The sequence below is a fragment of the Phycodurus eques genome, chromosome 19 (assembly GCF_024500275.1).
Source record: "Phycodurus eques isolate BA_2022a chromosome 19, UOR_Pequ_1.1, whole genome shotgun sequence".
NCBI classification, from domain to species: Eukaryota; Metazoa; Chordata; class Actinopteri; order Syngnathiformes; family Syngnathidae; genus Phycodurus; species Phycodurus eques.
The window spans coordinates 10,072,501-10,100,435 of record NC_084543.1 but is presented as its reverse complement, the minus strand read 5'-3'; the positions used below and the strand labels follow the sequence as shown (position 1 = coordinate 10,100,435).

Genomic DNA, 27,935 nt, shown 5'->3' with positions numbered 1-27,935 from the left:
CACTGTAGCATTGAGTGTCGGGGCAGGTTTACAGTTTGTTACGCACACACGCACACACACCCACACACCCACACACACACTGAATGATCTGTAAAGCTTGGGTCGTGTGCCAAAACACACACACACACACGAACAAAGCAATGGAGACAGGACAATGGCTTCATTTGCGGTGAGGTGATCTGATGACATCATCAATCGGAAGCCAGAAGCCAGAAACCAGAAGGGCCAAAAAAAAAGAGAATATCCCTTGTTTTCAAGTGACTGCCATTGATTCCAAAGTGATCCCAAGTAGAAATATCCACAAAAATATCCAGCAAATGTCCGCAGTTCTCTGTCAGATGTCATCCATGTGCGTGAAAGGCATCCGTTGGAATATGGACTCGATATACAAACTCATATATATGACTCAAGTATGAGTCCAGCTGATCTTTGATGTGCTACTTGATTGTTGCTTCACACACACAAACACAACATTTGCAACTTTTATACAATCAACAGCACTTTTTCCCCCAAAACTATTCCAGTTGCCATCAATTCTGAGTGAGCACTGACTAGTCCTCTAGATACGTATATATAATATATAGCGTCATATTATATATATACACATAAGTATGTCTCTATGTATATATGTGTTCAAGGACTCTTGTGACTTTGCACGGCATACAAAGGTAGTACCACTTGAGTGTGTGCATACAAAAAAAAAAAAAAAAGATAGTTCATGCAAACAAAATGCTAACAAAAGGTTTGGTAAATGTATCAACATCAGGTGTCTTAGAGAGTCAAGTTGTGTTTATAAAATGAAAAATAAGGATGTCATGCAAACAAAAAACTAACAAAAAGTGAAGTAGATGTGTGATCGTCATGTGTGGAAGTGTTGCAAAAAGTCTGACAAATAAAAAATTTTTATGCGTGCAAAATGCTAACAAAAAGTGGAGTACATCTATCATCACTATGTCAAAAAGTGTTGCAGAAAGTATCAGGTTAAAGGTGTGTCTAAACGTGTCACCAAAAAAAAAAGGAGTGATGCTCACAAAACGCTAACAAAAGGTTGTATCATCGTTGTGTGTCAAAAAGTAATTCAGAAAGTCTCAAATCGAATGCATTCGTAAAAGTGTGGGAGAGGAAAAAACTGATGTCCGCTGAACAAAATGCTAAAAAAAAATGCAGAGTTGATGTATGATCAGGTGGGAAAAAGTGTTGCAGAAAATCTCAAATCGAAGGCATTCCTAAAAGTGTGGAGGAGGATAAAAAATTCAAGTCGTGTGAACAAAATGCTAACAAAAAGTGTACTAATTGTATTATCGCCATGTGTCAAAAACTGTTGCAGAAAGTTTCAAGTTAAGTGCATCCGTAAAAGTGTGGAAGGTGAATGAATAAATAAGTCATGCCAACAAAATGCTCACAAAAAGCTTTAGTAGTAGTATGATCAAACGGTGAGTTCCATCAATATGTGGACATCGACACAATTCTCATATTTTTTGGCTCTAAACACCACCACTGTGGATTTAAAATGGGGGGGGGGGGAGAACAACAATGAGATGTGCTTTAATTTGAGGGAATTTACATCCAAATCAGGTGAACGGTGGAGGTTTTACAACAGTTTGTATATAAGCCTCCCACTTTTAAGGGAACAAAATTTAATGGGACAAATTAACAATCATAGATCAAACTTTCACTTTTTAATACTTTGTTGCAAATCCTCTGCAGTCAATAACAGACTGAAGTCTGGAATGCATAGATATCACCAGAAGCTGGATTTCATCCCTGGCGATGCTGCCAGACCTCTACCTCAACTTCAGTTCTGTCCTTGGGGCATTTTCCCTTCAGTTTTGTCTTCAGCAAGTGAAATACATGCTCAGTCAGATTCAGGTCAGGGGATTGACTGGACCATTACATAAAATTACACGTATTTTCATGAAAAAAATGTCTGGTTGCTATCAGAGTATGCTTCGTGCCATTGTCCATCTGCACTGTGAAGCGCCGTCCAATGAGTTTTCAAGCATTTGGCTGACTATGAACAGATAATATTGTCCAACACACGTCAGAATCCATCCTGCTGTTTTTGTCAGCAGTCACATAATTAGTAAATATCAGTCAGTTCCATTGGCAATTGTCCCATTACTTCTGGCCCCTTAAAAAGTGGGAGGCACATAAAAACTGTTGTAATTCCTACACCGTTCACCTGGTTTGGATGTAAATCCCATCAAATTAAAGCTGAAAGTCTGCAGTTAATGCACATCTTGTTAATTACATTTCAAATTCATTGTGATGGTCTTTAGAGCCAAAAAGGTGAGAATTGTGTGGACGTCCAAATGTTTATGGACCGGATTGTATGTTAAGTAAAGGTGTTGCAGAAAGTCTCAAGTTGAAGATGATCCTATGTGTGGGACATAGCAAAATGATAAGTCATGCTAACAAAACTCTAACAAAAAGTGTAGCGGATGTATCGGCGTGTGTCAAAAAGTGTTTTAGAAAGTCTCAAGCTGAAGGTGTTCGTAAAAGTATCGGAAATGTGAATTGAGAAAAAAAAAAAGCACAAATCACACAAACATCCGGGTGGACACTTCAGAAAATGTCCTTAGTCCTTTTCTGTAATTCACACACAAAAGGAGTAATTGGAGGCGCAGTGAGCTGGGGGCCTGTACCAATGGAGTGTGTGAAAAACAAATAAAAAAGAAATAAGAAGTCATGCAAACAAAACACTAAGAAAAAGTGTGTATCTTTTTCATGTGTCTTGCACACAGAAAGTCTCAAGTTGAAGGCGTAGCCACAGGTGTCAGAAAAATGAAGAAAAAAAAAAAGAAGCCAGGTGGAAACTTCCAGAAATTTCCTTAGTTCTTTTTCTGCAATTCTCACACAAAGGAGGAGAAGCCTGCGATGGGGGCCCGCGAGCCGGGGGCCAGGCTGCTTGGGGGCCTGTAGACGGCGGCGTGCTGGCCGGGGGGATTGGCGCTCTGCTGAGACGGGGTGGGAGTCCGGCTGCCTTTGGGCCTGAACAGGCTGCCCTGGCCGGGCGGCTGTCCCTGCGCCTGCTGGGGCTTTGGTTGGGGTTGGGGGCTGGGCGAGCTGAGTTGGGGGGGCAGGGGCGGCAGAGGTGGCAGTTGCGACGGTGCGGCGTTGTGTTCCGGCTCGCCTGGCTCCGACTCGGCGTAGCTGTAGGCCTGCGCTCGGGAGATGCCCTTCTGCTGGCGACGCCATGAGTTGTAGTAAGTGGGGTCGCTGATGTAGTGGTTGACGAAGGAGTGCGTCTTCTGGCGGTTGGCGTCCACCTCGTACTCAGTGTCGCTGCCCTGTGAGAGGAAAAAAGGGGGGCACGGGGGGCGTTTTATTTATTTATACACCACGGGAAGGCGGTGATGTCACGTTGAAGTGATTAGCGACGCTACAACTAAAGATGAATTATTGGAGCCCTCGTTTGAAGCACAATCAAATAATACAAACATGCACACTGTGGGTGCTTTCACACTAGCGATGGACCCATTTGGACTCTGTTTTGGTACAGCCTGCATGTGAGAGCTGTCATTGTGAGCCTAAACGACTACGTTTTGGTTTTCTGGGATGCCTTGTAAGCGCTAGCCTCTTCGGCTAACAGTGAGGCTTTAGTGATAGGCTCCTAAAGCAAACTACAGACTGCCTGCAAAAAGATTAGGCTTACAGCAGTCATGTCTGTGGCTTACCATGTGAGGAGTCCGAACCCGCTTAGTGGTCATTATTAATATTATTAGTCTTGTTCAGATGTCGTCTCGTAAAACAACTTTTATTTGCATACAGTGAACCATCTTCCTGTTTACATACTAATGACAGAAGAGAGCGATGTCACGTGGTTCGTTGTGACGCGTTCTTGGCATACTTGGAATTTTTACAGTGTGAACCCAAACCAAACCAAGGACATTGTCCACAGAAAGCGTACAAGACATGTGAAAGCACCCTTAAAACACACCACAATGGACACCAACAACGATCGGAGATGGTCAAAGCATGAGTGATTACGATGGCTGAAGCGTGCATTGAAAACAGATGTAAAAAGCAAACAAGATGGCTTCCGACACACTAAGCGACTGCATCGTCGTTCGGGATCTTTGTAGCCGCACCAGGTCGGTGCACAAAAGAAGTAGTCTGTAATTGGATGGGAACTAGCAAGAGGAACCGGTCTGCTACGAACAGAATCGAACAAACAAAAGCAGGCAGCTGACAGGAACCTCACCAAATGCAGTGGAAGTGTATGTAGACCACCTGTTCCGTATGAAAACACCAGCGCCTCCTATGGGTGAACAGAACAGTTTTTTTTTTCTTTTCTTTTTTTTTTTTTTATACAGCACATCACCATATAGACAGAAGGACACAGAAACATGGACCAACATCCCTTGTCCACTATTAACCAAAGAATAGCTCTTATTTTCACCTTTCATCATTTTATTTTACAAATATTTCTGTCGGTGCCTGTCGGAATTGGTGAAGCAGCATGTGGCTCATTACCCAAGCTTAATTTTGTACCGTCTGTTCTCTGTAAAAAAATTCTGTTTGTGAAAACCAGGCGACTCGTGTTTCGTAAAAGCGTTTGCTGTTGACATCTATCTGAAGCTTAATCGTATCTCAAATTTTGGCACAAAGCAAAAACAATCGACTGAGACTCAGATCGTAACTCAGAAAACTTGTGAATTGGTGAAAGTCAAGTTACCACTGTATAGGCAGTTATGAACATTTTGGGGGATGCATCAATTACTAATTTTTTTCTCCACTATTCGTGGCGGGGCTCTGGCCCTATTACTGTACACTGCATTCCGATTCTTCTCCTCTGTACAAGCTCTCTTCTATCTTGCCAGTAATAAATTATCAGGACAACTGTGGTTCAACACTGGTTTTCCAGTGTTTATCACAGTCACGTCCAATCTGATTGTCGTTAGCAGCTTGTAAACACTCGAGGCCAGACAGCGTTCTGGGACATTCCCGCCGTGCCTACCGGCGTTGCGACCGCACAATGGCAACTTCAAGACACTTGAAGAGAATCAACACAGGAAAATACACCACTTCTAAGCATGTACATGTCAATGGGAATCACTTGGAGTGATCTAGATTATACATTCTCCAGGGCAGCGCTCACTATGAAGCACCTCCTTGCTAAACTCGTTAGCAGCTAATTAGTGGCGTGCGAGAAACCAACTCACCAAGGGAGCCGCTGCAGTCGTCAGTGTTGATTGTCAAACACACTTTTTTACATGGTTACAGTGTTAAACGAAGAGTGGAAGGATTGAGATACAGTATCATTAGTAGGTGCTAGTCTATTTCTGTTATTAGCATTTTCAAGGTCCACCTAAATGTGGGGTTGGCAACATATGGCCTGCAGGCCACTTTCGGCCCAATCCACTCTTTAAGATGGCAGTTGGATTGTTAAATCCTGCAATATTCTTGTCCAAAAATAGGTTAATGAAAATACATTTTTTTCATCCATGTGGTTTACTGATCTATTGTAGGGCGGCATGGTGGACGAGTTGTTAGCATATCTGCCCCACAGTTCCGAGGTTGGGGGTTGGAATGCCTGCTTTTGCATGTAAAATGCTCTTGTGCCACCATATTTGCACCACGCATACGAGACAGACGGGCGATGCTAAATTCCAAAGAAACCATCATGGGCTGTGGGTGCAGCATGGTGGCAAGGTTTGATGACTCGCCATAAAACACAAACTTCTAGTCACTCAACCGCAAGAAGGATTTTTACAAATTTTAAAAAGTCAGCTTGGTGAAGCCAATTTGAAGAAACAAAACCAAAAAAAAAAACAGTAGGCATGTCTCTCATGAGTAGATCAATGAAAAATCTCAAGAATGCAAACTCCAAGAAACAGAGAAAGTCTGCCATGTTGCTTTGCAGCAGTCATTTCAGTATTATCTCGGCCATTTCCCCGGGTCCTTAAAAAGCAAACTGGTCTGAGATAACATGTGATGGAAACCCAACTACGTTTAGTCGACAGGCGGGCAAAGCTATATTATGAAAAAAAAAAAAAAAAATGCAGCTTTGGTCATTGCACGTGGATGAAGCTTGGCAGCAAAATTTGATGACTCACCATAAAACACAAAAAATCTACTCATGCAAACAAGATTTGTTTTGAAAATTCCACCACCCAGGGCTGTTTGACTTGATAATATGCCTCAAGAACACATGCTCCTCAAAACATGAGAAGTTCGCTATGTTGGTTTAATCATTTTTACCATTTCCAGGGGTCTTTCAAAAGTGAACTTGTCCAAGAGGTTTTGTGCAATGGCTAACAAATTTTAACCATATACTATACAGATGGACAACGCAAAATGTTGTTATTGCGCGAGGGCAGAGCAAGGTGCCAAAGTTTGAGAATTCCCCATAAAACAAAAAGCTCTAACAACCACAAGAATTGAAATTCAGGCCAGTATTCCGGTCGCACCCGAATTTGGACCACGTATGAGTCTAAATTGCAAACAATTCAAGTTTTTGCTGTTGTGTGTTGGTGGAGTGACTTTGTAAACCCAGCACGGCTCCCAACTTTGGCAGTCCCCCTGAGAGTCGTTGCAGTTGGAACAGCCGTGATCTGGCAACCGGCACCTCCCCCCTATCTCATCGCAAAATTACCAGAGTGGGTCAATCCTTTGTCTTGCCGTGTTATGGATTATAGAGGAGCATGTGGGGGGTTGTCGTCATACTTGTTTTGTGAACACAGCAGGGGTCCCCCAGAAGCCAAAGCAGTACATAGGGGTATTTTTTTTTAGGAAGAGCAATTCACCCTGGGATGAATTATAATGACAGATTACATCAAGGGGGGTGGGACCATTTACTTGATCTTGGCACAAACATGACAGACAGTAATTCTCATTAAAGTGAATCTTTGCATGATCTACTGTGTGTGACTCAGAAGTGAGACCATCTCTATTTGCTTCGCGGCAAAGGCAAAAGCTCATGTCTAAAAAAGGCAAAAAAGAGTCAAACGCGTTGGGAGAAGCAGGATTTTAAAGACGACACTTCCTTGGAGAAAGCAGCTTGAGAGACCCTCAAAGACCATTGCGGGGATTTTGGCTACACAGAGTGCAAAAAGTAGGAATGTCAGCCAGCTGGTGAAACGTTGAGGGAACGTTATTGAGTGGCGAAAGCTCCTTTCCGAGGAGATTCATTGCGGGGAAAAGTGAGAAGCCCATTGAAAGGAGGGGGTGAGGGCGGGTGGTTTGAGGAGATGATAGAGGATTTTGGGGGGGCTGTGGAGTTCATATGAGGAATGTTTAGTTGACAGACAGTCAACAGATAATTCGGGAATGAGCTGGAGTAAATGAAAGGCAACGTTCAAGGTTGTCTGGAACAAAGGGAATTCTTCCATTTTGACCCTTCTCACTTGGCTGGTACATAAACCAGACCCCGAGACGTTTCACCACATGGAGAAAATAGAGAGCGAGAGAGGGGCTGACATAAACAAGAACACATATGCATAAAAGACATCCGGGAATAACATTTTCCCAAACAATACAAGAGACACGTCAATGGGAAATGGGAATAATGAGAGCGAGAGAGAGGTCCAATCTGGACTTGATGGCCACTCTGGCTCAGCAAACGGAAAAGGCTGAAAATTCCAGCCATGGTTGAGGAAGAACAGCCAACACACTGAGCCCATGTCCACACGTAGGCGGGTAGTTGAAAGAAAGAAAAAAAAAAAGGAAAATTGCAAACTCACAGACCTGAAAAAACGACTGAATATGCTGTGACAGGCCTGTAGTTGGCGATGTCACTTTGTAAAGAAACACGACAGGTCAAATTCCAAAATCAGCTTTTGAACACCCTAAAATTTGACATACAGTATGACTATTGGACACCTGAGTTTCCTCACTACAATTTTTGTTTTCATTTTCATTGTAAATGCTCTATCTAATATTAGCATTTTTAGACTCACATAAAACGGTAAAAACTTTTAAAGTTAAAAACTTGTCATACAAACAGACCCTACTACAAATTTTTGTAGAAAGTTGTAGAAGTCCGTATAGAAATGCAATCGCAGGCCATTGAGTGGAAAAGGATGAAACCCCCTAAAAAATAGCAGCATCAGACCAAAATGTTGGGTGAAATATTTTGGTTGACCTTACAAGCAATTAGCAATTGCTAATTGCCAGAATAATAATCAGAATTTAGGAGGGACGAACAAAAAGTAAAACTTGTAAAAAATAATTTCATTATTAATGGCTTTTTCTGTAAGACAATGGGAAATCAATCGATTGAAGCAGAAATTTTATTTTTGTGAAAAAAAGTGTGATTTTTATTTTCTGGCCATATCGCGCTGCCCTAGTTTGAACTAATTAACAATCCAATCACAAAACCTACCAAACAAGAAATTGGTATCAGCGATAGTGTCCTTGTATTTACTTGGTATCAGATCAATACCAAACCTTGCAGTATCAGACGCCATAGTGACATAATTAGCTATTATAAGAAAGACAGACATTTGAATAGGGTCAGTTTCAAGGAGATTATGTTGCACAGGGGTTTTGGAAAGCTTTCACCATACAGGAGTTTTCAAAATAAGATGGCAGAATTTCCAAAGCATGGGGATAAAATGTTTTTCAAACTACCCGTGCTCGTGTGGACTCTTGCTCATTAAAAAATGTTTATGCAGTAGGAAATTGAGTGGATCCGTTGGCCAGTGTCATGGTTTCCAACAGAGTGTCTGTGATCGCTCTTGGCCAAGTGCATGAACACGCGTTGAATGACATAAATGCCACAAAATACTGCAGAGGTGACAATGCAGAGTGGAGTGTGCACACACGGACATGATGAAAGACGTTTCCCCTCTAACATGAATATATATTTTAAAAAGATGGATCGTGTATTGCTAGCGTACCTGCGAGTCAGAGATTTCGGAGGGTTTCTCGGTCAGGCTGCTGCTTTCCACAGGGATCAAGTCGTTGTACTTTGTGCTCATGTCCTCGTCCGAGTAGTTTAAACTGCCTGGACTCGGCCTGGGAGGAGACCTGCATTAAAAACAAAAAAAAACAGGAAAAAAATCACTTATTTGTTACCAATTTAATACTTGGTTATCATCATAAACAGGATTTGCAGTTCAACCAATGAGATGGTATCGCAAACTAGCTCCTTGATGGATGACTTTGAAAGGCTTTATGTTGCACATCATTTTGTTTTCATAGCATTGTAACAAAAAAAGGATGTTACATAGATAAGACATTAAGTTAATTTTAAAACTCCATTACACAACTAAAAAGGTCATTAAATGAAAAAATCCCATTCATGAATTAAAAATTCCAATAAATGAACAATAATTATAAATTAATATAAATGATTATAATTAAAAATAAATAAAATATTTCATTAAAAAATCCATTCAGTCAAACTTCCCAAATAAAAATTCAATAGAGCAATTTATAATTAAAAATACAATTGAATTAAAGCAATTATAAATGATTTAAATTAAAATACTGTTAAATAAAGTCATCTATTAAATAACGAATACATTTTTTAAAATAAAAAAACAATCAGACCAATCAAAAATGCCATTCAAGAATCAATAATTAAATTATTCAATATTCCAGGAAATGATCAAACATACAATGAATCAAAATACCATTACATAATCCATTCATCCATTTTCGACACCTTATCTTCATACTAAAATTAATTAAATAAAATGAATATATCAATTAAATAACACAATTACAAAATACCATGAAATAAAAAAATGTGATTCAATAATTATAAAGGTTGTGAAATGCATATCATGAAATAAATGGTTATTCTACATTACACACTGTAATCAATTAGTGACAATGTAATAAATTATTTAATATTAATGAATTAATTCATATTTAAATCTATTTAATTGCCTTTAATACTAGTACAGACTGCCACCCAGAAGAAGTGCATTTGATTTTGTTTTTTATAAACATAGTCGAGTGAATGAGAGTGGGAAGAAAAGCCTCCTTCATACCCTCCGGTGGTCCTGCTAAACAAACCTAACCCCCGCCCCCCTTCTCAGTCTTTGACATGTGTTGACTTTCCGGCTGCATGCGGAGCTGCTGCACATTAAAAAAAATACAATTAGAAGAAGAAAAAAAAAAAAGACACCGGCAACATTTTCTAATATTTAAATATTTCCAAAAGCATGTGGAAAAAATGGGAAAGCACATGGCCGTAATCAATTCAAGTAGAATACACGTTGAAATAAGTCTAAACTGAGAGACAAGTGGAGAAATAGATGGACGGCTTCCCTCTGTTCGTTTAAATGATCAATTTTATTATTAATATTGGAAACAAGTTCATATTACTTATATTTAGTAGGTACTGGAGATCAATCATATTTGAATGTACAGCTCTGTGTTTTGGACCTATCGAGCGCTTTGCAGCAATCCTACTTGATGATAAATCTAAACTATAAAATAAGATGTGGGCAAACATTCACAAAGCAATGAGATGTCGAGTTAAATAAGTTAAATAAATAAAAAAATAAAATAAAAGTGAACTTCCCTTGGAGTTTGAACCCCGCACTAATCGGAAGAAAATCAGCTGTAAACACTGTGGCCTTTCCGACACGTCTCGGAATTAGCCGGACTACGGTGGGATTATGCAGCTTGTTTGAATTGTGATCAGGCGGATAAGGCGGCCCGGCGGGCATGAGGGTCTTTGGTATTCTGAGAGCCGAGATCAAGACGTGGCATTAATCTATAATCGCCGGGGATTTGGAAGTGCCGCTGCATCATAGGCTGACCTGGTGTAGACGCCGTTCTTCCGGCAGAAAGAGTTCTTGACAGACAGCCGGCGGTTGTTGAGCTCGAGGGCGGGGAAGCGGCCCTCGTCCAGGCTCACCATGTCGCCGTGCGTCAGCGCGTTGCAGTTGGCGTTGTTACCTGCGCACACATACAGAGACACTGTGTGACCAGAGGACACCGTTAGAGATGTTGTCTTCTTTAGTGCAAGAAAAAGGTGAAATTGTATAGCGCAGAGGCACAGAATGCAGTATGTCACGCCAAACAAAATTGAGCCGCCATGTGATCAAAGCAACTAATTGTTACAATTATTTGGAGCATACATGAATTGCTTTGGATAATGAGCCACATGCTGCTTGACCAGGATCCAAGATTATCTGGTCAAATGTAGCAGCCTGTTTTAAAAAATTTCCATCACAATAATACAGTATTTGCATTGATAACATACATCTCATTATATTAAAATATGGTAGAAATGTATATTTAATACATAATAATAATAATAATGAATATGAATGCAACATTTATTGTATGAAATAATTGATAATTATAATTTTATTATAAATCAAATGAATTACTGCTTTAATCCATCCATTTTCTGAGCCGCTTATCCTCACTGGGGTAGCGGGAGTACTGCTTTAATATTACAATTAATTAAAATTACATGTATTTTCTTATAATATTTTTTTATACCTCATCACTGATTGGCCTGACTCATCTGTCCATTCTAAAAATTATATGTGGTCCTCGAGCGCAAAGTTTGTCCACTCCTGTGTTAGAGGTTAAAAACATTCTTGGCGAGCGGGATGAGGGGTGGTTGCTCCGTGGTCGCTCTGGGGCGACTCGAGGTCAACTGGCGGTTACACACAAGTATGTGAAAAAAATTTAAACCTGAAGCCTGACACGGAGGCGTTTGTGTCAGGAGTGAGAAGGACTACTCTTGTTTTTCTACTGTTAGTCAAATAGATGGGCAGTAAGTGACCCTTCAGGGGCAACCCCCCACCTCCCAAAGCGCTGAGCGAGGCGAAACACACACGATTGTCAATGGACGAGTCCCGACCTTGCTCGACTGTGTCTTTTCACCAACAGCTGTTTTGGGACGCATTTACAGAGGAGTTAAGTACTCGTTAAATCAAAACATCCGCCGTGGGCTTGGAAAGTTAAAATGAATAAAAAAACAACTAGTCGTAAAACAACGTGGCTACGGGCGGGCCTCACCTGATTCTGACTTCTTTGCATACTTTTTGCTCTGTCCTCGGATGATGAGGATGAAGACCAGCAGGAGGATGAAGATGAGCCCCACGAGGGCCACCACCACCAAGAACCACCACTCCTCGTAGAAGGGGGGCACTTTTTGGGCTGGGTTTAAAAAAACAATAAAAGAAACCAACGACAAACAGATGTTTTATGCTATACCAGGTGCCTTTTGTCCAGATGCAGGAGTCTTGACATTAAAGTGTGCATCAGTCACAACAGTGGACAGCTGTTCAAAAGCTTTTTTTTTTATATATATACAGGAGTCAAAGTTGTACATCAGTTACTACAGTGGACATCTGTTTAAAAGCAGTTGTGTCATCAGCCATTTATTCAAACGCTGCTTTTGTCTATGTGCAGAAGAGTTGACGTCAGTGTTGTGCATCAGTCACTACAGTGGACATCTATTCAAAAGCTTGCTATATGGAAGAGTCTTGTTGTCAAAAGTTGTGCAAGTTGTGAATCAGTCACTATTACATATTCTTTAAGATGTATGGATCTTGACATCAATATCAGGCTCCAATCACTATAGTAGACAGTATAGTATGTCATCCAATACAGTGTTACTTACTGGTCCGATGTTGTTACTCCTCCTTGAAACACAGATCCCGTCCACTGTAGCGACTGATGCATAACATGGACATCAAGACACACGTATATGGAAGAAAGGACGAAATGGACACCCACCGGATATGGAGGGAGTGGGAAGGCTGGGTGAGCCGTAGCCGTAATCGTTGACGCCAATCACCCGGAAGTCGTAGCTGACGCCCTGCTTCAGGATGTCCATGTTGAACGTGTGCGACGTCACTTCCTTGGGGATGTCCTTGATCAGGATGTCCCACAGGCCCTCATCTGCAAAGTCAAAACAAATAGTCTACTTGTTAACATTTGCATGCAATTTATGGATTGCAATTACAGTTAGTAAAGACAGTTTAATCTTGTAAACTTTAAGTGGGGTTTCAAAATATGGTTTGTAGCCTGGGTTAGGGGTTGTCATAGGGGTTGCAAATCATTGTTTTAAGCCAGTGTCATGGTTTTAAACAAGGTTTAAGGTTTCAAATTAGGGTTTCAAGTATGGGTGTGGGTTTGTCTTTTGACCTCGTGGAGACCCTGAAAGTAGCTGTCAACCCCTTTCCTTGTTCTTCCTTCCTTCCTTCATCCCATGTTCTTTCCTTCCTGGCATCATTCCTTCCTTCCTTCCTTCCTTTCACACCACCCCTGAGCCCTCCGTTCTTTCTTTCATACAATCCCTCCTCCCTTCCTTGTTTCCTTGCAGTCTCCATTCTTTTCATTCCAAATTTCAATCTTTCCTTTCTACATTCCAGATTCCCCCTTCCCTTCCTTCCAGCCATTATTCCTTTCTTCCATCCTTCCTCTCACCCTTCCTTCTTTCCTTCCTTTGTTTCGTCCTTCCTTCATCCTTCTTTCCTTCCATCATTTCTCTCTCCCTTCCTTCAGTCCATACCATTCTTGATACCTTCCTTTTCTCATTAATTCCTTCCTTTCTTTTATACCACTCCATTTCACCTTTCTTCACTTCCTTTAATACCACCCATCCACCCTTACCCGCCTCCTATCTTCCATCCTCCTGTTCTTCCTTTTATATAATTAAAAAATATGCATACCTATTTTTGGCTCACCCTGTATCTAGTGTTTATTTCATAATGAAGGTATATTATATTTATCTACAAATAGTTCGATCTAGGAAGTGCCTGCCTACCCATCAAATGTGAACTAAAACAACTAAGTAAATTGTTTGTTTTGTGTTAATTTCTATAAATGTGTCTATCAGAATTTGTCCAAAGCATTGGTGGAGAAACTCTGAGGGGTGGTTATTATGTAAATTAACCCCACTGTTAAATAACAGTGAGGCAGAAGTGTAGAACAGCTCACATGCTGCACATTTCAGAAATAGGCAGATAATGTAAGTAAAGATTTAATTGGTTGTTTAATTTCACACGATGCGTAAGCAGAGACTTCAGAGACCCAACTGCTGTATTTGTATACAAACATTAAAAAGCCAGTTTTCCATAATATGTCTTCTTTAAGATTAACTGTGAGCGATCGATTACTTTTGCGCGTCCATATTTCACCTTTGGAAGTGCTGCCAGAGCATTAATTACACGCCTCTAGTGCTGCTTGTAAACACCACGCTAACTCTTAATGTGCCACGCACGCATTACAAGCAAACACACCGTAGCTCATTTGTCACAACGCAATAAATACTGGTAAACATCCAAAAGTTGTCTTTAGCGGTTTGCAAGGAGAGGAGACATTGCACAGAGCGGACAGAATTGCAGCACACAAGGCCTTCTGACCAGCACGGCGGCTGCTATCACACTAAGCAAGAGCGCAAACATCTGGTTGCTGCTGACGACTTGGAACGTTACAGAATCAACCGTGGGCAATGTGCCACATGCTGCTTCACCTAGTCTAAAGACCTGTACACTATACTAACTACAGAAACGACAGACTTTCTGAGAATTACCAAAGCGAGCTACTGCATGCAATCAGATAACACATTTGCCTTTAGACTTGGTGAAGTAGCATGTTATTTTTACATTAACTTTTACATATGTACAATTCCTCCCCTTTCTTCCCTGCCTGGGAAGTAATGAGTCTTATGGCAACACAGTGATGATGTTTTGTAATGGAAATTTACCAGAGGGCAGCTGCTACATGGGATCAGCATGTGGCTCATTACACAAGGTTATTTTTTTAAAGGCCGGTTCAACGTAGCAACAACAGACAATTGTTGTTTGTGATTGAGAGGTGGCTGATGTTATGAAGATGATGTAATTTAAGCTTGATGATTACTTTAATTTCATTTAAGATCCCGAGTCCTCGTATATACTGCACTCTGAGATTCTGTGCTCTAAGCAATTCCATCCCTTTCTTGCAAATAAATAAACTGCGGGGTAGTGTGCCAATTTCTATAGGACAACTCCTAAAAAAACACTGATAAGGTTCGTAATGGAAATGTACCAGAGGTAAGCCGCTGCATGCGATCAGATACGAATGTCTTGGTGAAGCAGCATGTGGCTCATTGGCCAAGTTTATTTTTGTAGCTTAACACTTAATAGTAGGTTTGCGATCCTGAGGAGGCTCGTGTTTCATATGACCTGCTGCATTCCGTCTATGCTTCTGCTATATGAAATTTCTCTCATTTCTTGCAAGAAATAAACTAAAAAGACAACTTGACAACGTAGCTTGCTTGTCACAATGCTTGGAAGCCAGGGGAGACTCTGACTAATATATTTGTGGACAAAAGTATTGACGAGGCAGCACCTAATCAGTCGGGGTTTGGAAAAGACTCCTCCATCTTGGTGGCATAAGGCATCAAACCATTCGTCACCCTGCCACGCTCCACCAATCAAAAACTGACACTGATTGTCCGCACTGATCAATAAGCTATTAAAAAGACCCCGGACGGCGGTCGGGCAGCAGATGGTGACACATTACACCTCTTTCCGCCCCTGAACGAGTTAACTTATATCCCAACACACTCACCAGAAGGCCTAGCCTCGATGACGTAGCGTGTAATCGGAGCGCGACCCGAGTCCCCGCTGGTCCAGTGGATGGTCAGCGCTGAGCCGTAGCGAGTGATAAAGGGGTCCCCTGGGGGTCCCGGGGCTCCTGGGAACCAATCACAAAACCATTCAAGCATTTTAAACCGCGTTAAAAAACAAATCTAAATCCTCTGCATCTGCTACCTTCCCCGGGGCCAGTGGTGATGTTAGCCTCCACCTCGGGCCCGTACACGAACGTCTTGGCTCGGATGCGGAAGTTGTAAGTGACGCCGTCGGCCAAGTCCTTGAGCTTGAGCCAGAGGGGACTGCCGCCCTTCACGTCTACCATGACAGTCCGACTGACGCCTGGGGGGGAGGAGGGGGAGTGGAGACAGTCGGCACAGGCCATGGAAGACTCTGCGCAAACATACCACGTTTACAGCACTTCTTACACAGGCCAGACAATGCAATGCAGTTAGTCAGTAGCATATGCAAAGAGACCATATGAGGACATACAACGGTTAGATTTGTGCTAAAAACAACAACACACAACTTTGAATGTTTGTGGTAGATGACCACAATGTACAGTATCCCACCAGGCATTGGGATTTTCAACAGCAGGAACTGTTCCTTGGACATCAGGCCAAAGAGGAAAGTACACAGGAAGCATAAGTAACTAAAAGTTACTGTTACTGAAAGTACTTTTTGATCAAAATGCTTTTTAGAGTAGGGAATCCCAAATTATGGCATGATTAAACATAGTGGCTTTATTGGCTATAAACCTCAGGCGGGTGGGTGCATGAGATTAAAAGTGTAATGGCATTTTTTTTATTTTTATTTTTATTGCCATGATTAAACATGACATAGAACTGTGTCCCTAAAATGTAACAAAAATATTTCCATTTATTTACTGAATTAATTAGATAAGAAATAGAATACATTAAAAATACATATTTCTCCATAAAGATTTACATCTTGGTAACTTTTTTGTTGGCATGATGATCAAAAACTTGCTTTGCTTTTGTTTGCATGACTAAACTGGATGCCCTTATTGCAGGACTATGGACATGTGTCATATGTTTTGTTCATATAATGTAATGTACAAAATATATATATTTAACTATTTCAAAACTACTTGGGGAAAAATTATAAAAAATAGAATTTAAAACAATAACATTTTTTTTTTTTATTGGCGTGATTAAAAAGGATGTTTTCATATAATGTTAAGCAAAATAACTATCGTATTAAATTTGAACAAAGATATAAAAAAATAAAATCACTATGGTAGCTTTCTTGTTGGCATGATTAAACAGGATGCCTAAACTAGCTATACAGTAAATTGTGGTAGGTGCTGAAACATCCCTCCGGGCGGGAGCATGGTATTGAATGTACATTTTATATATATATATATATATATATATATATATATATATATATATATATATATACATACATACACACACACACACACTCTCTCTCTATCTGGACAAAATTACATTATGGTAGCTATTGGGCTACAATGCCTTAAATCCAATGTACCAGAGTGGCATCCAATCCAAACTCTAGCGGTTAAAGGTGTTATTTGGTAATCCAAGAAATGACCACAGGGTTAAGTGGTAAGAAGAGGAAGGAGGAGGCTTTACCGTCTATGGGCGTACAGGGCTCGTAGACCAGACGGTAGCCTTCGATGATGCCGTTGGGCAGGGCCGGCTCGCCCCACGACACGTTGACAGAGGAGGTGGTGAGCTCGCTGAAGTGGATGAAGCTGGGGGCGCTGGGGGCTGAAACATAGTGTTGTACATACGGTTGCCTTGAACAAGTGTAGGGAGCGGGAAAAAATTATCTGAAAAAAAATCATATTAAACAAAACATATTTCATCATGGTAGCTTTTGGGACATGACATCATAAATGTAAATTGTCAATTGTCAAAAAGTGTCTAATATTTAAGTGTTCATTAAAAAAAAAAAAGGAAACGGTAAAAATGGAGCATGACTCCAGAAGCCAATTCAGATTACTCTCCTTCCACTTTTGTATTTTTTATTTATTTTTTTTTTTTTTACAGGAACTTATTGTAATTCACATTTACAGTACCATTTAGTTACTGTCATAAAAACACAGTAACAACTAGTTAAAATTAATATACAGTTTTGGTAATGTAAAGTTTAATTACAGTACCTTATGGCCAAAAGTGTTAGTTAATGTAAAAACCCTATTAAATGTCTAACAGCGTGTACTGTATATAAGGAAACCCAAAAGTGTAGATCTTTCCCTTAATATGACTTGTAAAACTAAAGAAATTAAAGTTTTCTGGCAAAAATTAAAATATCGTCGCATTTAGGACACAATTACATGCATGCATCCCAGTACTTTTCTCAGTTTTACCCAAAATAGTGTCCAGCTCTTTTCTGTTATGGAGTGAAACTCTGTGATTGCTGTCCCTCCCAAAAAGACAACGTGAGCCGGGTCACGCCAGTTCGCCACCGTAACGAGCGTCTCTGCTCGCTCGCTTGACCGGCCTAATTAGAGTTGGCTGAACTTGAGTTCGGAAACAGTCGAGCTCTTGAAACTTTGCTCTCTGTGAGGGGAGACAAAGACCCCATTGTTGTGGAAGAAGCTGGAATAACTCAACAACTCCTTGGTGGACTCCACCCCCACACCCCCCTTTCAAAATGTCGTCCTTCCTAGCTCCCACTCCCCACTTTAGCCTGTCACTGTTTGGCTCCACTACCTGCTTGCTGAGTGCGCCCCCTGATGGCGGGGCTGCGGGGTCCATCCCCGGCAGCGTTGAAGGGGGCCACGCTGATCATGTAGCTGGTGTAGCCGGTAAGGTTCTTTAGCTTCACGCCCCCTTCGGGCATGAACAGGGTCCGCAGACGCTCCGTCTCGTTCTTGCGGTGGGACTCCCAAAAGTAGACCTGGGTGGGATTAGTGACATTTGGATAAGTTAGTTACACTTCATTATATTTCTCGCAGTTAGTTACATTTGGCTGAATGACTGTAGTTACATTTCATAGAATCAGTTACATTTTATCCTATTCGTTATATTTGGTGTATTAGTTACCATAGGACAAATTAGTTACATTTGGTTGGATAAATTAGTTATATAGTTTTTCTATTAGTTACATTTGAATGAATTACATGGTGAAAGTAGTTAGTCAGTGGATTAGTTACATTTGGTTTTGATGAATTAGTTACATTTGGCGGAAGTAGTTGTATTTGGACGAATTAGTTAAGTCTGGTGGAATTAGAAACAAATGGAACAAATCAGTTATATTTGGTGGATTAGTTACACTTAAAGAAATAAATTAGGTTATGGTGAAATTAGTTACATTTGGTGAAATTAGTTACATTTGATTGGATAAATTAACAGATTTTTCTGGTATTAGTTACATTTTTAGTACATGTGGCTGAATAGGGTACATTCAATGGAATTTGTTACATTCAATGGAATTAGTTACATTTGGTTGACGTAGTTATCAGCGATAAGTTTCATTTAATGGAATTAGTTACATTTAATTGAATTAATTAAATTTGTTTGCATTACATTTGGCTGAAGTGGAATTAGCTCTATTTGTTTGAATTAGTTACATATACATACATTTATCTTTAGACTTGGTGACGGAGTATGTGGGCTCATTGCCCTATGTCATTTTTACATGCTCTCTTCCAAGTCAACAATTGTGTTTGTTGTCACAAGGCTGCTTTGACAGTTTTTATGCGTGACAGCGAATGCCGCGTTAGTCCGAAGAAGACTGCATTCTGTCTCCTCTTCTTCGAGACCACTTGTTTTTTACCTTGTAGCCTTGGATGTCACCATTTTGAGCGTTGATTGGCGGCGGGTCCCACATGACATCCAGCTGAGTGGCGGTGGAGGACTGAACGGCCACATTCTGTGGGGGCGCTGTGGGAACTAAATACCAACATACCCCATTATAAACCTATGTATCATAGGAGACATTATTGGCTTGTATAGCAGTGAACAATCTATAAGAGGGGTGGGCAAAATATGGCCTACAGGCCACGTATACACAAATACCTGCTCCATTCTTTAATCTTTATACACTAAAGTTTGCCCACCCTTGGTCTTGTAGAGAGCACCCACACACCTGCTTCTCCAACGAACACCTCCTGCGGCGGGCTGGTGGGCCCCTCGCCTACGGCATTGTACACGCTCATGCGGATCTCGTAGCGCTTGTGCTTGTTCAACTCTGTGGCAAAAAAGACACAGAATTGGACTTATTAAATTCCACATTTATTGTTATTATTATATTTTGCTTACGAAACTTACTGTCCAACTCGAACTGCGTCAAAGTGGCGTCGCTCAGATTGCGGATGCTGTAAGGGGCTGTGGACAGGAGGAGGATAAGTCGAACGCAAATGTTTTTAATGACTGCTATGGTGAAATAATAGTAATAATAATATAATATAGTCATATATTTTTTTAACTTAAAAATAAATATTAATGCTGGAATATTTATAATCAAAATGAAATAACTGAATAATATATTAACATAATTTGAATTATTTAATACTAATAACTGATATTGGAAGTTTCCAGATAATTATTATATGATGAAAATAATGATAAAATAAACAACAAATAAAACAATCATAAAAATAAAAAATTAAAAATTAACTAATTAAATGACTATATATGATGTGTTAGTTTAGAATAAATTACAAATTAAATAAGCGGTACAGAAAATGGATGGATGAATAATAATAATAACAATAATATACATAAAAGGTATTCATTGTGAATAATAATAATATAAAAAAAGCATATAGAGAAAATAAATAATTGCATCATCAATTACAATTACATCATCCATCCCTGGGTTGGTTCAAATTTTTTAAAAAGCATAGTAATAATATAAATGGCACTAATAAAAACTTTAAAAATAAAAATGTTGTATAATAATAATAATAATAATTAATATAATAGTATCAAGCGGCACGGTGGCCGACTGGTTTTGTGCACCTTACAGGAGATTTTTTATTTTTTTATTCAAAATGTGATATCTCACACCACCATACATGCATGGGGATTATTTGTATTTCCTAAATTCATTATAAAAATGGGCGGCACGGTGTACAACTGGTTAGCACATCTGCCTCACAGTTCTGAGGACCGGGGTTCAAATCCCGGCCCCGCCTGTGTGGAGTTTGCATGTTCTCCCCGTGCCTGCGTGGGTTTTGTCCGGGCACTCCGGTTGCCTCCCACATCCTAAAAACATGCATGGTGGGTTAATTGAAGACTCTAAATTGCCCGTAAGTGTGAATGTGAGTGCGAATGGTTGTATGTTTATGTGTGGCCTGCGACTGGCTGGCAACCAGTTCAGGGTGTACCCCGCCCCCTGCCCGAAGATAGCTGGGATAGGCTCCAGCACGCCCGCGACCCTAGTGAGGAGAAGCGGCTCAGAAAATGGATGGATGGATGGATAGATTTTGGGCATTGCACTGACAAACGCACACAATACAGGAACACGAAATAACTTGTGGTGAGGAAACACTTTTCGCCATCTAGTGGCTCCTCTTTGAAATGCAGCTCCTTTTTATCTCACCGGTGAGCTCGGCCCACGCTGACATGCTGTTGATGGCGTGGAGGGAGTAACCTCGAAGACGGTCGTACAGCAGCTCCCGGTAGCGAATGCGGAAGCCCAGCAGGATTCCGTTGATCCTCTCCTCGGGGGGAGCCTGCGAGCGATGGTAGGTGGGGGGTAAGGAGGGAGATAAAATGGATGGATGGATGAGGGAGCAAGAAAACAAGAACATTATGACATTATTTATGGAAAAGCTAATACTAAAATTAGACTTGGTTGTTTAAATTGTAAAAAAAATAAAATGATTTAATTGCTATTTTAAATTGAATATATAAGTAACATATAATAAAACTAATTAAAATAGGCAGTTTTACAAAGATAACAAATAATTAGTGAATAAAAAACAAATAAGCCTAGTTTAAAAAAATGCAAAAACTAAAACTCTAGTCCCAATAATACGTTTAAAAAAATAAGATGAAGGGATTTTTAATTAATACAAAAATAAACGAATTGCTTTCATTAAAAATAGAATAGCCAGAGATTAAATAATACAAAAATGTAATTGCTAGTGTATTACATTAAAATAACAACAGGCAGAAACCTAACATTAAAATTTAAATTATTATTAATAATAATAATAATAATAATAAAGCATTAAAAATCAATACAGTTACTATAGTAAATTGAAATAGTAAGCAGAGTTTTAAAATAAAAAAATGGACTATAATAAATTAAAATGCATAATTCTAATAAACATAATTTTTAGTAAAAACCCTAACAGCTACAATAAAAAATTCAAAAAAATGTAATATTATTTTTTTAACAGGCAGAAAACCTTACTTTCCAGCGAATCAGCACTGACGTAGTTGTGTGGGGCGTGACCGAGAAGATGACAGGTGCTTCGTCTGGTGCTGGCGTGATAAAGGATATTCAAGGATAGAGCACGATGAGTTGCATTTGGCTCAATTAGTTACATTTAGCGCATCATCTACCATCCTGCAGAGTGGTGATGGCGTCGCTCTCCTCGCTGTACTCGCTGTCTCCGATGTCGTTGGTGGCTTTCACTCTGAACTGATAGGACGTGAAGGGCTTCAGCCTTGGCGACATAAAAAAAGTTATTATTGTTGTTATTATGAATGGCCTTAAAATAAATTCTCAGATTTGTTTTCACTCCAATCTGATTTCCGATTTTAATTGATTTTTTTTCCTCTTCAGTAATACAAAAAGCAAATGACAGTCAGGCAAGTTTTTATCTTTTTCCCCCTTCTGGGATTTGTTTTATTTATTCTGATAGAAAACAAGCTTTGACGATGTAGGAAGTGGTTACCTGGAGACGACGTAGGAGGTGGCGTCGTGGTTGACGGAGGCCGAGTGCACGGTCCAGTTGTTGTCGGGGAGCTGGCGCAGCTGCACGGTGTAGTAGCGCACGGGCGACAGGCCGTCGCTGCCGGGCTCCCACGAAAGGAGAACGCGGCGGGCGCGCACATCCTTCTGAGGCACGGCGGGGCGGCTGGTGGGCTGCGGTCGAGCTGGGGTGAAAAGACGTTAGTTAGGACCCACTAATGTTAACTAATAATAACCATAACAATATATTTGACATTGATTTAAAAGAAATATGCTATGTGAAATAATCTATTTTAACAATACAATAATTAGTTGTAGTCTTTATTTATAATAAAAAACGTGGAAATGTGACATCACAAAGACAGTTGCATGTCACCTCGTTTCTCGGTTGTGACCACCAGTGCCTCGGCGGCCTTGCCCCAGCCCTTGCGCGTCTGCGCCGTGATACGGAACACATAGACACACTCGGGTTTGAGGCCGGTGACTGTGTACTGGCGGGCGCTGGGGTTGAGCACGTCCACGGTGGCGGTGTTGCCGTTGGTGGAGTTGAGGTGGTACGTGATCTGGTACGCTTGTACACCGCAAGAGAATGAGGAGTTTTAATAAAAAGCACCGTGGTGACGCCTCCTCACACAGGAGAAGATCTTTACTCACCCAGGATGATCCCGTTGGGCTGCGCGGGCGACTGCCAAATCAAGCGAACTGAAGTGGTGCGCACTTCAGGGAACAGGATGCCCATTGGTGGTCCTGGCACTGCAGGACGGTTGATGATGTCATGATTACCACATTTTTAAACCCATCCACCCCTTTCAACGTCCTGACAGAGATGGTGCACCCCCTTTTAATCTTGTGCGTGCACAGCAGTTTAATTTGGGGCATGACAAACACAGAAGACACCAGCAGTTTATAAGCCTTCCTTCTGCGATACTAATTTTACATTTATATTATCTCCCACTCCAAAGAGTGATTTTTATGTAATGTAGGCATTTCCTCTCTAAAATGCTCTCATCTTTACTTTTTAGGTAGTGTCAGAGGAAAGAGTTTATGCTAAATCTTTTGGGCACCACAGGGGAATGAGAGATGACAATGATTCCCACTCTTTTTGAGTCTTGCTACGCACCCCCTTCAACATCTTGACAGATGAGAGAGGGTGCAGCACCTTCATTGGAATGTTGAAGGTGACTGCCGTCAACATCATGACAGAGATGGGAATAATGTCTTCAGCATTTAGCTGTTATCCTTTAGCCAATTGTTTTATTGAATATCGATATCCAATCTCCCCCCAGTGCCTGACATGTTTGGGGTACCCCCTCAGTTACATACAAAAACACGTTTAAATTTACCCAATCATGTAGGTTTCATGACGGCCATATGACTTTTTCACGCCTGAACGCTTATAACAAAACAACTCAAGAGGTCTACCGTCATCCAGGGTCCTTTTAAAAATGGCCGGGGAGCTGGGCCGCCCGTCTCCAATGCGGGTGAACGCCAGGACTTGGATCTCGTACAGGACGTATTTGCCCAGACCCGCCAGCTGGACACTGTGGGTGGCGTTGCCCTCCACCGTCCAGAATCGGGCGCCGCTGTCTGAGTCCTTCTCTTTGTACACCACCTGCCAAACGGCCGAAAAAAAGGAGAAATTGCAGAGAGAGGCGTATGCAATGCTGTACACAAGGTATTCCAAATGCTGTCACTGAGCCGCCTCGCGATCACAAACAGTTGTTGACTTGGAACAGAGTACACAAGAAAACCTTGAACCACATGCTGCTTGACCACATTAATGAATGACAAGCAGACCTTGTAGCCCAAAATGAGTCCGTTCCGGTCCGGCTCGGGTACTTCGGACCAGCGCACCAGGACATTGCTGGAAGTGGTGGCGAAGGCCGACACGTTAGTTGGCCCGCAGGACGGCACTGGACAAAAAATAAATAAATAAAATGAAAAAAATGTCAGGAAAGTATTTGGAGCATTTAGATGTTAGCAATTAACTGATATTCTTTAGCAATTAGCCTTCACCACTCAGCCACTCAGTCTTAAGCAATAGGAATACTAACAAAATTCAGAAATGAATTATATCAAAAGCATTCCATGGACAGACATTAGCTATGAGCTTTTATCATTTACCAAATAGCCTTAAGCAACATTCAATGCATATTCAGCAAGAAAAAAGAAATAAAAATGTAAATCTTTTGGGTGAGATCTTTTTGCAAATTTTGACGAGACTTTGGCATTTAGCTCCCAGCCTTTATCAGCGGATAGTCTCTATCATTTACAAGTTAGCCTTTATCAGCTGTGAGTCTTTGGTATTTAGGTTTCATCAGCAGACTGTTCTTGGTAATTAGCTGTTAGCATTTAGCCAAATAAGCAATATTTAGTATGAAAATAAGAAATCAAAAGCATTCTAGACTAGAATTCTGCATTTAGGTGATAGCCTTTTGTCAGCCAATAGTCTTTTGCATTTAGCCGTAGAATTGTAGACTTGATCAGCTCTGACTCCCAAGCATCTTTTTGCACAATTGTCAAAAAATAAAAAAAAAATAAAAAAAATTGTACCGGCATTACCAGATAATAAGCAACCCTTTATTACCCAATGACTGTTTTTCTCAATGTCTTTATGTCTCAAAAGTGTTCTCTGTCAATTGACTGTCTGTTGTCGTACTAGATCGGGTCCAACTACCGGACACAAATTCCTTGTGTGTTTTTTTTTGGACATACTTGGCAAATAAAGATGATTCTGATTCTGATTTGGCTACAAGCCTTTAGCGGGCCATAGTCTGTAGCATTTAGCTGCTAGCTTTTACAATCTGTTAAATCTTTGCATTGATCTGTTAGCCTCTACCACCTGCGAGTGTCGAGCATTTTAGCTATCAGCCTTTATCACCAGGTAGTGTTTAGTATTTAGCTGTAAGCAGTTATTAGCTCTGAGTTGCTACCATTTAGCTGTTAGGCTTTATTAGTGAATAGTCTTCATCATTAGCCTTTTAGCCTGTTAGCCTGTAGCCAATTGTTTTATTGGATATTGATATCCAATATTTAAAAAATAATTCAAAAGCATTTGACTTTAGCATGAAGGTCTCAGGCTTGCTCAACGGCTAATCATGTTAACGCAAATGTCACTGAGCGCAAAATGCAACGCAGCCTCACCTGACTCTCGGGTTCGGCCTCTGATTGGCTGGCTCCAGGGCCCAAGCCCGATACCATTGCGGGCCTGCACCCTCACCTCGTACTCGGTCCACTCTTCCAGGTCCTCTATGGTGAACTCTCTCTCCAGGCGGTCGGGTATAGCCTGGGTGAGCGGGCGACCCGACGAACCCGCCTTGGCGTACTGCACCCTGTAGCCCACCTGCTCCGCGTTGCCGTTATACTCCCACTCAGGCAGAGGCTGGCGATAATTAGAAAGGTTAGTTGAAGAGTTTCAATGAGACAAAAATAGCGCTTTGTCGCTATCTTGTGGCATATTGGTGTGAAGGAACTATGTTGAAATGAGTTGAGTTTAATTTAGACAAAAATAGTGCTTCATCACCATCTTGTGAAATTTTGGTGTCAAGGAACTACTGTAGATTGAAGTGAGTTGAAAGTGCTTTGCTGCTGTCTTGTAGCATCTATAGGAAGTTATAAACCTTTTGGGGGGCGGGCATCAATTACTTAGCCGCTCAGTGAGCCGTCTATGTATATACGGTACGTCTATGGTCGCACCCGCCCCGCCTTTCTTACCATCCATCTTAACCACAGGCTGGTCTCGCTGGCAGTGCGAAGTGTGACATTGGCGGGGGCGACATCCGGAGGGGCAGGAAGCGTTTGGATCTTCCTGGAGGGTTGGCTCGGGGGGCTGCTGCCCACGATGTTCACCTGACGCATACGGAACCTGGACATTGAATTAGAATGAACAACCACATTGATGTATTTTTCATCTTAGATCGGTGTTGTGGAAAAAGGGGGTTGAAACTCTAATTTGAAGCCCTAACTCAGAGTTGGAACCCTCACTCAGGCTAAGTACCCTAATTTGAAACCCAAAGCCTTGTCTGAAACCTTAACTCAGGTTTGAAAAAATAATTTCAAATTTCTTTGGCTTAAACTGTAATTTGAAACAGTGGCTAGAAAAAAATCCTTGGAGACTCTAAACCCTTCTTCAAAACCCTAACTCTGGTTTGCAACAGTACAGTAAACTGAAAGACTAATTTGAAATCCTAAACCTGATTTGAAGCACTAACTTCAAAGCCTAATCTTTGCTTTAAACCAATTTGAAATGGAGACTTTAAACCCAAACCATGATTTAAAACCCCTAATTTGAACCTCTACTTTGAAACCCTTAGCCTGATTTGAAACTTTAATTTCAAATCCTAATTTGAAACACTAACCCTGTCTTGAAACTTAACTTTGAAACCTTATGGGGGTGTATCATCTGGAAACCTTTAGGGGTTGCGTGGTACATTCAATCTACTGTTCCCACCTGTAATAGGTGTATGGATTGAGACCTGGAACCTCCAGGGAGCGTGCGTCGGGTAGGTTGGACACCTGGTGAACCGTCACCCAGTCCTCATTGTCTCCCACAGCGCCCACCTAAAACCACCAATCAGGGATCTGTATATCTACAATCATTGAATGAACGATATGCGATCAGATTCTGCAAGCTCACCTGGGCCTCCACCTGCCAGCGGGAGATGGAGGTCTTGCCGTCGTAGCCCGGCTTGAAGAGCAGGCTGACGGAGCGCGGGCCGATATTGGAGATGGCGATGTTGGTGGGCGGGCCAGGAAGCTCTGAGAGGAAGCAGGAATTTGACACAACAAGCGTTACAGCAAATTAAAAATATACAGTGGATGACATTTTATTATATATATAATATATATATTTTTGTTATTTTATCCATGTTGTATTCAGACCACTGGTGTAAAAAAAACATTTACTAAAACATTTAAATGAATACAATGGTAGAAAAAGTATTCCACCTTTAATTTATTGACTTATTTTCTTTTGTAATGGCATTTCCCCCCCAGTTGCATTAAAATTCGTAGAACTTACACTTCTTCAACAAATTTATTTTATTTGTATTTATCACAGTATTTGATATTTTAATTTTATTTATTTTACAATATTTTGTTTTTTTTCATCTACTAATTTCCTTGATTATATCACGCTACATATAGCCTAACTATATTATTTGACTTACGGTACTTTTTTTATATTCATTTATTTGTTATTAAAATTCTCAAGTTTTCAGAATAATTTTTTAAAATGATCATTTTTAATATTCAATTAACATATTTTGTTAAATGCATTTTTGAATCATTATTTCTATTTATTATTTATTAATAAATATATGTATTTATTTAGTTAGATTCAAGCTCTCTCTAGATAGTATACAGAGCTTAACTATAGCTATTTATTAATAAATATATCTATTTATTTAGTTAGATTCAAGCTCTCTCTAGATAGTATACAGAGCTTAACTATATCTATCTAGCTAGCTTGCTATTTTATATATATTTAGCACTTTTAGCATTTGATTTTTATTATCAAATAAAATTTTTTTTTTTCTGTAATAGGAATCTTTGGGGTTCCTAAAA

General features: G+C 40.5%; 1 protein-coding gene across 4 annotated transcripts in view; it reads right to left on the bottom strand.

Moving 5' to 3' along the window:
- Positions 1 to 2,826: 2,826 nt before the first annotated feature.
- The window catches only part of sdk2b (sidekick cell adhesion molecule 2b), a 228,846-nt gene continuing 203,737 nt past the window's right edge, over positions 2,827 to 27,935 (bottom strand). Inside the window, exons 22-46 of one of the 4 annotated variants that reach the window (XM_061706624.1) lie at positions 27,007 to 27,128; positions 26,821 to 26,930; positions 26,085 to 26,235; positions 25,515 to 25,752; positions 24,168 to 24,283; positions 23,793 to 23,982; positions 23,025 to 23,123; positions 22,747 to 22,941; positions 22,354 to 22,555; positions 22,019 to 22,122; positions 21,867 to 21,937; positions 21,048 to 21,180; positions 19,772 to 19,828; positions 19,590 to 19,691; positions 19,278 to 19,393; positions 18,212 to 18,398; positions 17,126 to 17,263; positions 15,687 to 15,899; positions 15,484 to 15,609; positions 12,661 to 12,825; positions 11,938 to 12,078; positions 10,722 to 10,881; positions 8,844 to 8,973; positions 4,205 to 4,261; positions 2,827 to 3,290 (exon numbers count right to left, since the gene is read on the bottom strand). In XM_061706624.1, the coding sequence (XP_061562608.1) occupies positions 2,853 to 3,290; positions 4,205 to 4,261; positions 8,844 to 8,973; positions 10,722 to 10,881; positions 11,938 to 12,078; positions 12,661 to 12,825; positions 15,484 to 15,609; positions 15,687 to 15,899; positions 17,126 to 17,263; positions 18,212 to 18,398; positions 19,278 to 19,393; positions 19,590 to 19,691; positions 19,772 to 19,828; positions 21,048 to 21,180; positions 21,867 to 21,937; positions 22,019 to 22,122; positions 22,354 to 22,555; positions 22,747 to 22,941; positions 23,025 to 23,123; positions 23,793 to 23,982; positions 24,168 to 24,283; positions 25,515 to 25,752; positions 26,085 to 26,235; positions 26,821 to 26,930; positions 27,007 to 27,128 (3,761 nt within the window). In that variant the 3' untranslated portion in view covers positions 2,827 to 2,852. The remainder of the gene's footprint in view (positions 3,291 to 4,204; positions 4,262 to 8,843; positions 8,974 to 10,721; positions 10,882 to 11,937; positions 12,079 to 12,660; positions 12,826 to 15,483; positions 15,610 to 15,686; positions 15,900 to 17,125; positions 17,264 to 18,211; positions 18,399 to 19,277; positions 19,394 to 19,589; positions 19,692 to 19,771; positions 19,829 to 21,047; positions 21,181 to 21,866; positions 21,938 to 22,018; positions 22,123 to 22,353; positions 22,556 to 22,746; positions 22,942 to 23,024; positions 23,124 to 23,792; positions 23,983 to 24,167; positions 24,284 to 25,514; positions 25,753 to 26,084; positions 26,236 to 26,820; positions 26,931 to 27,006; positions 27,129 to 27,935) is intronic. The other 3 variants (XM_061706625.1, XM_061706627.1, XM_061706628.1) reach the window with 3 other exon arrangements.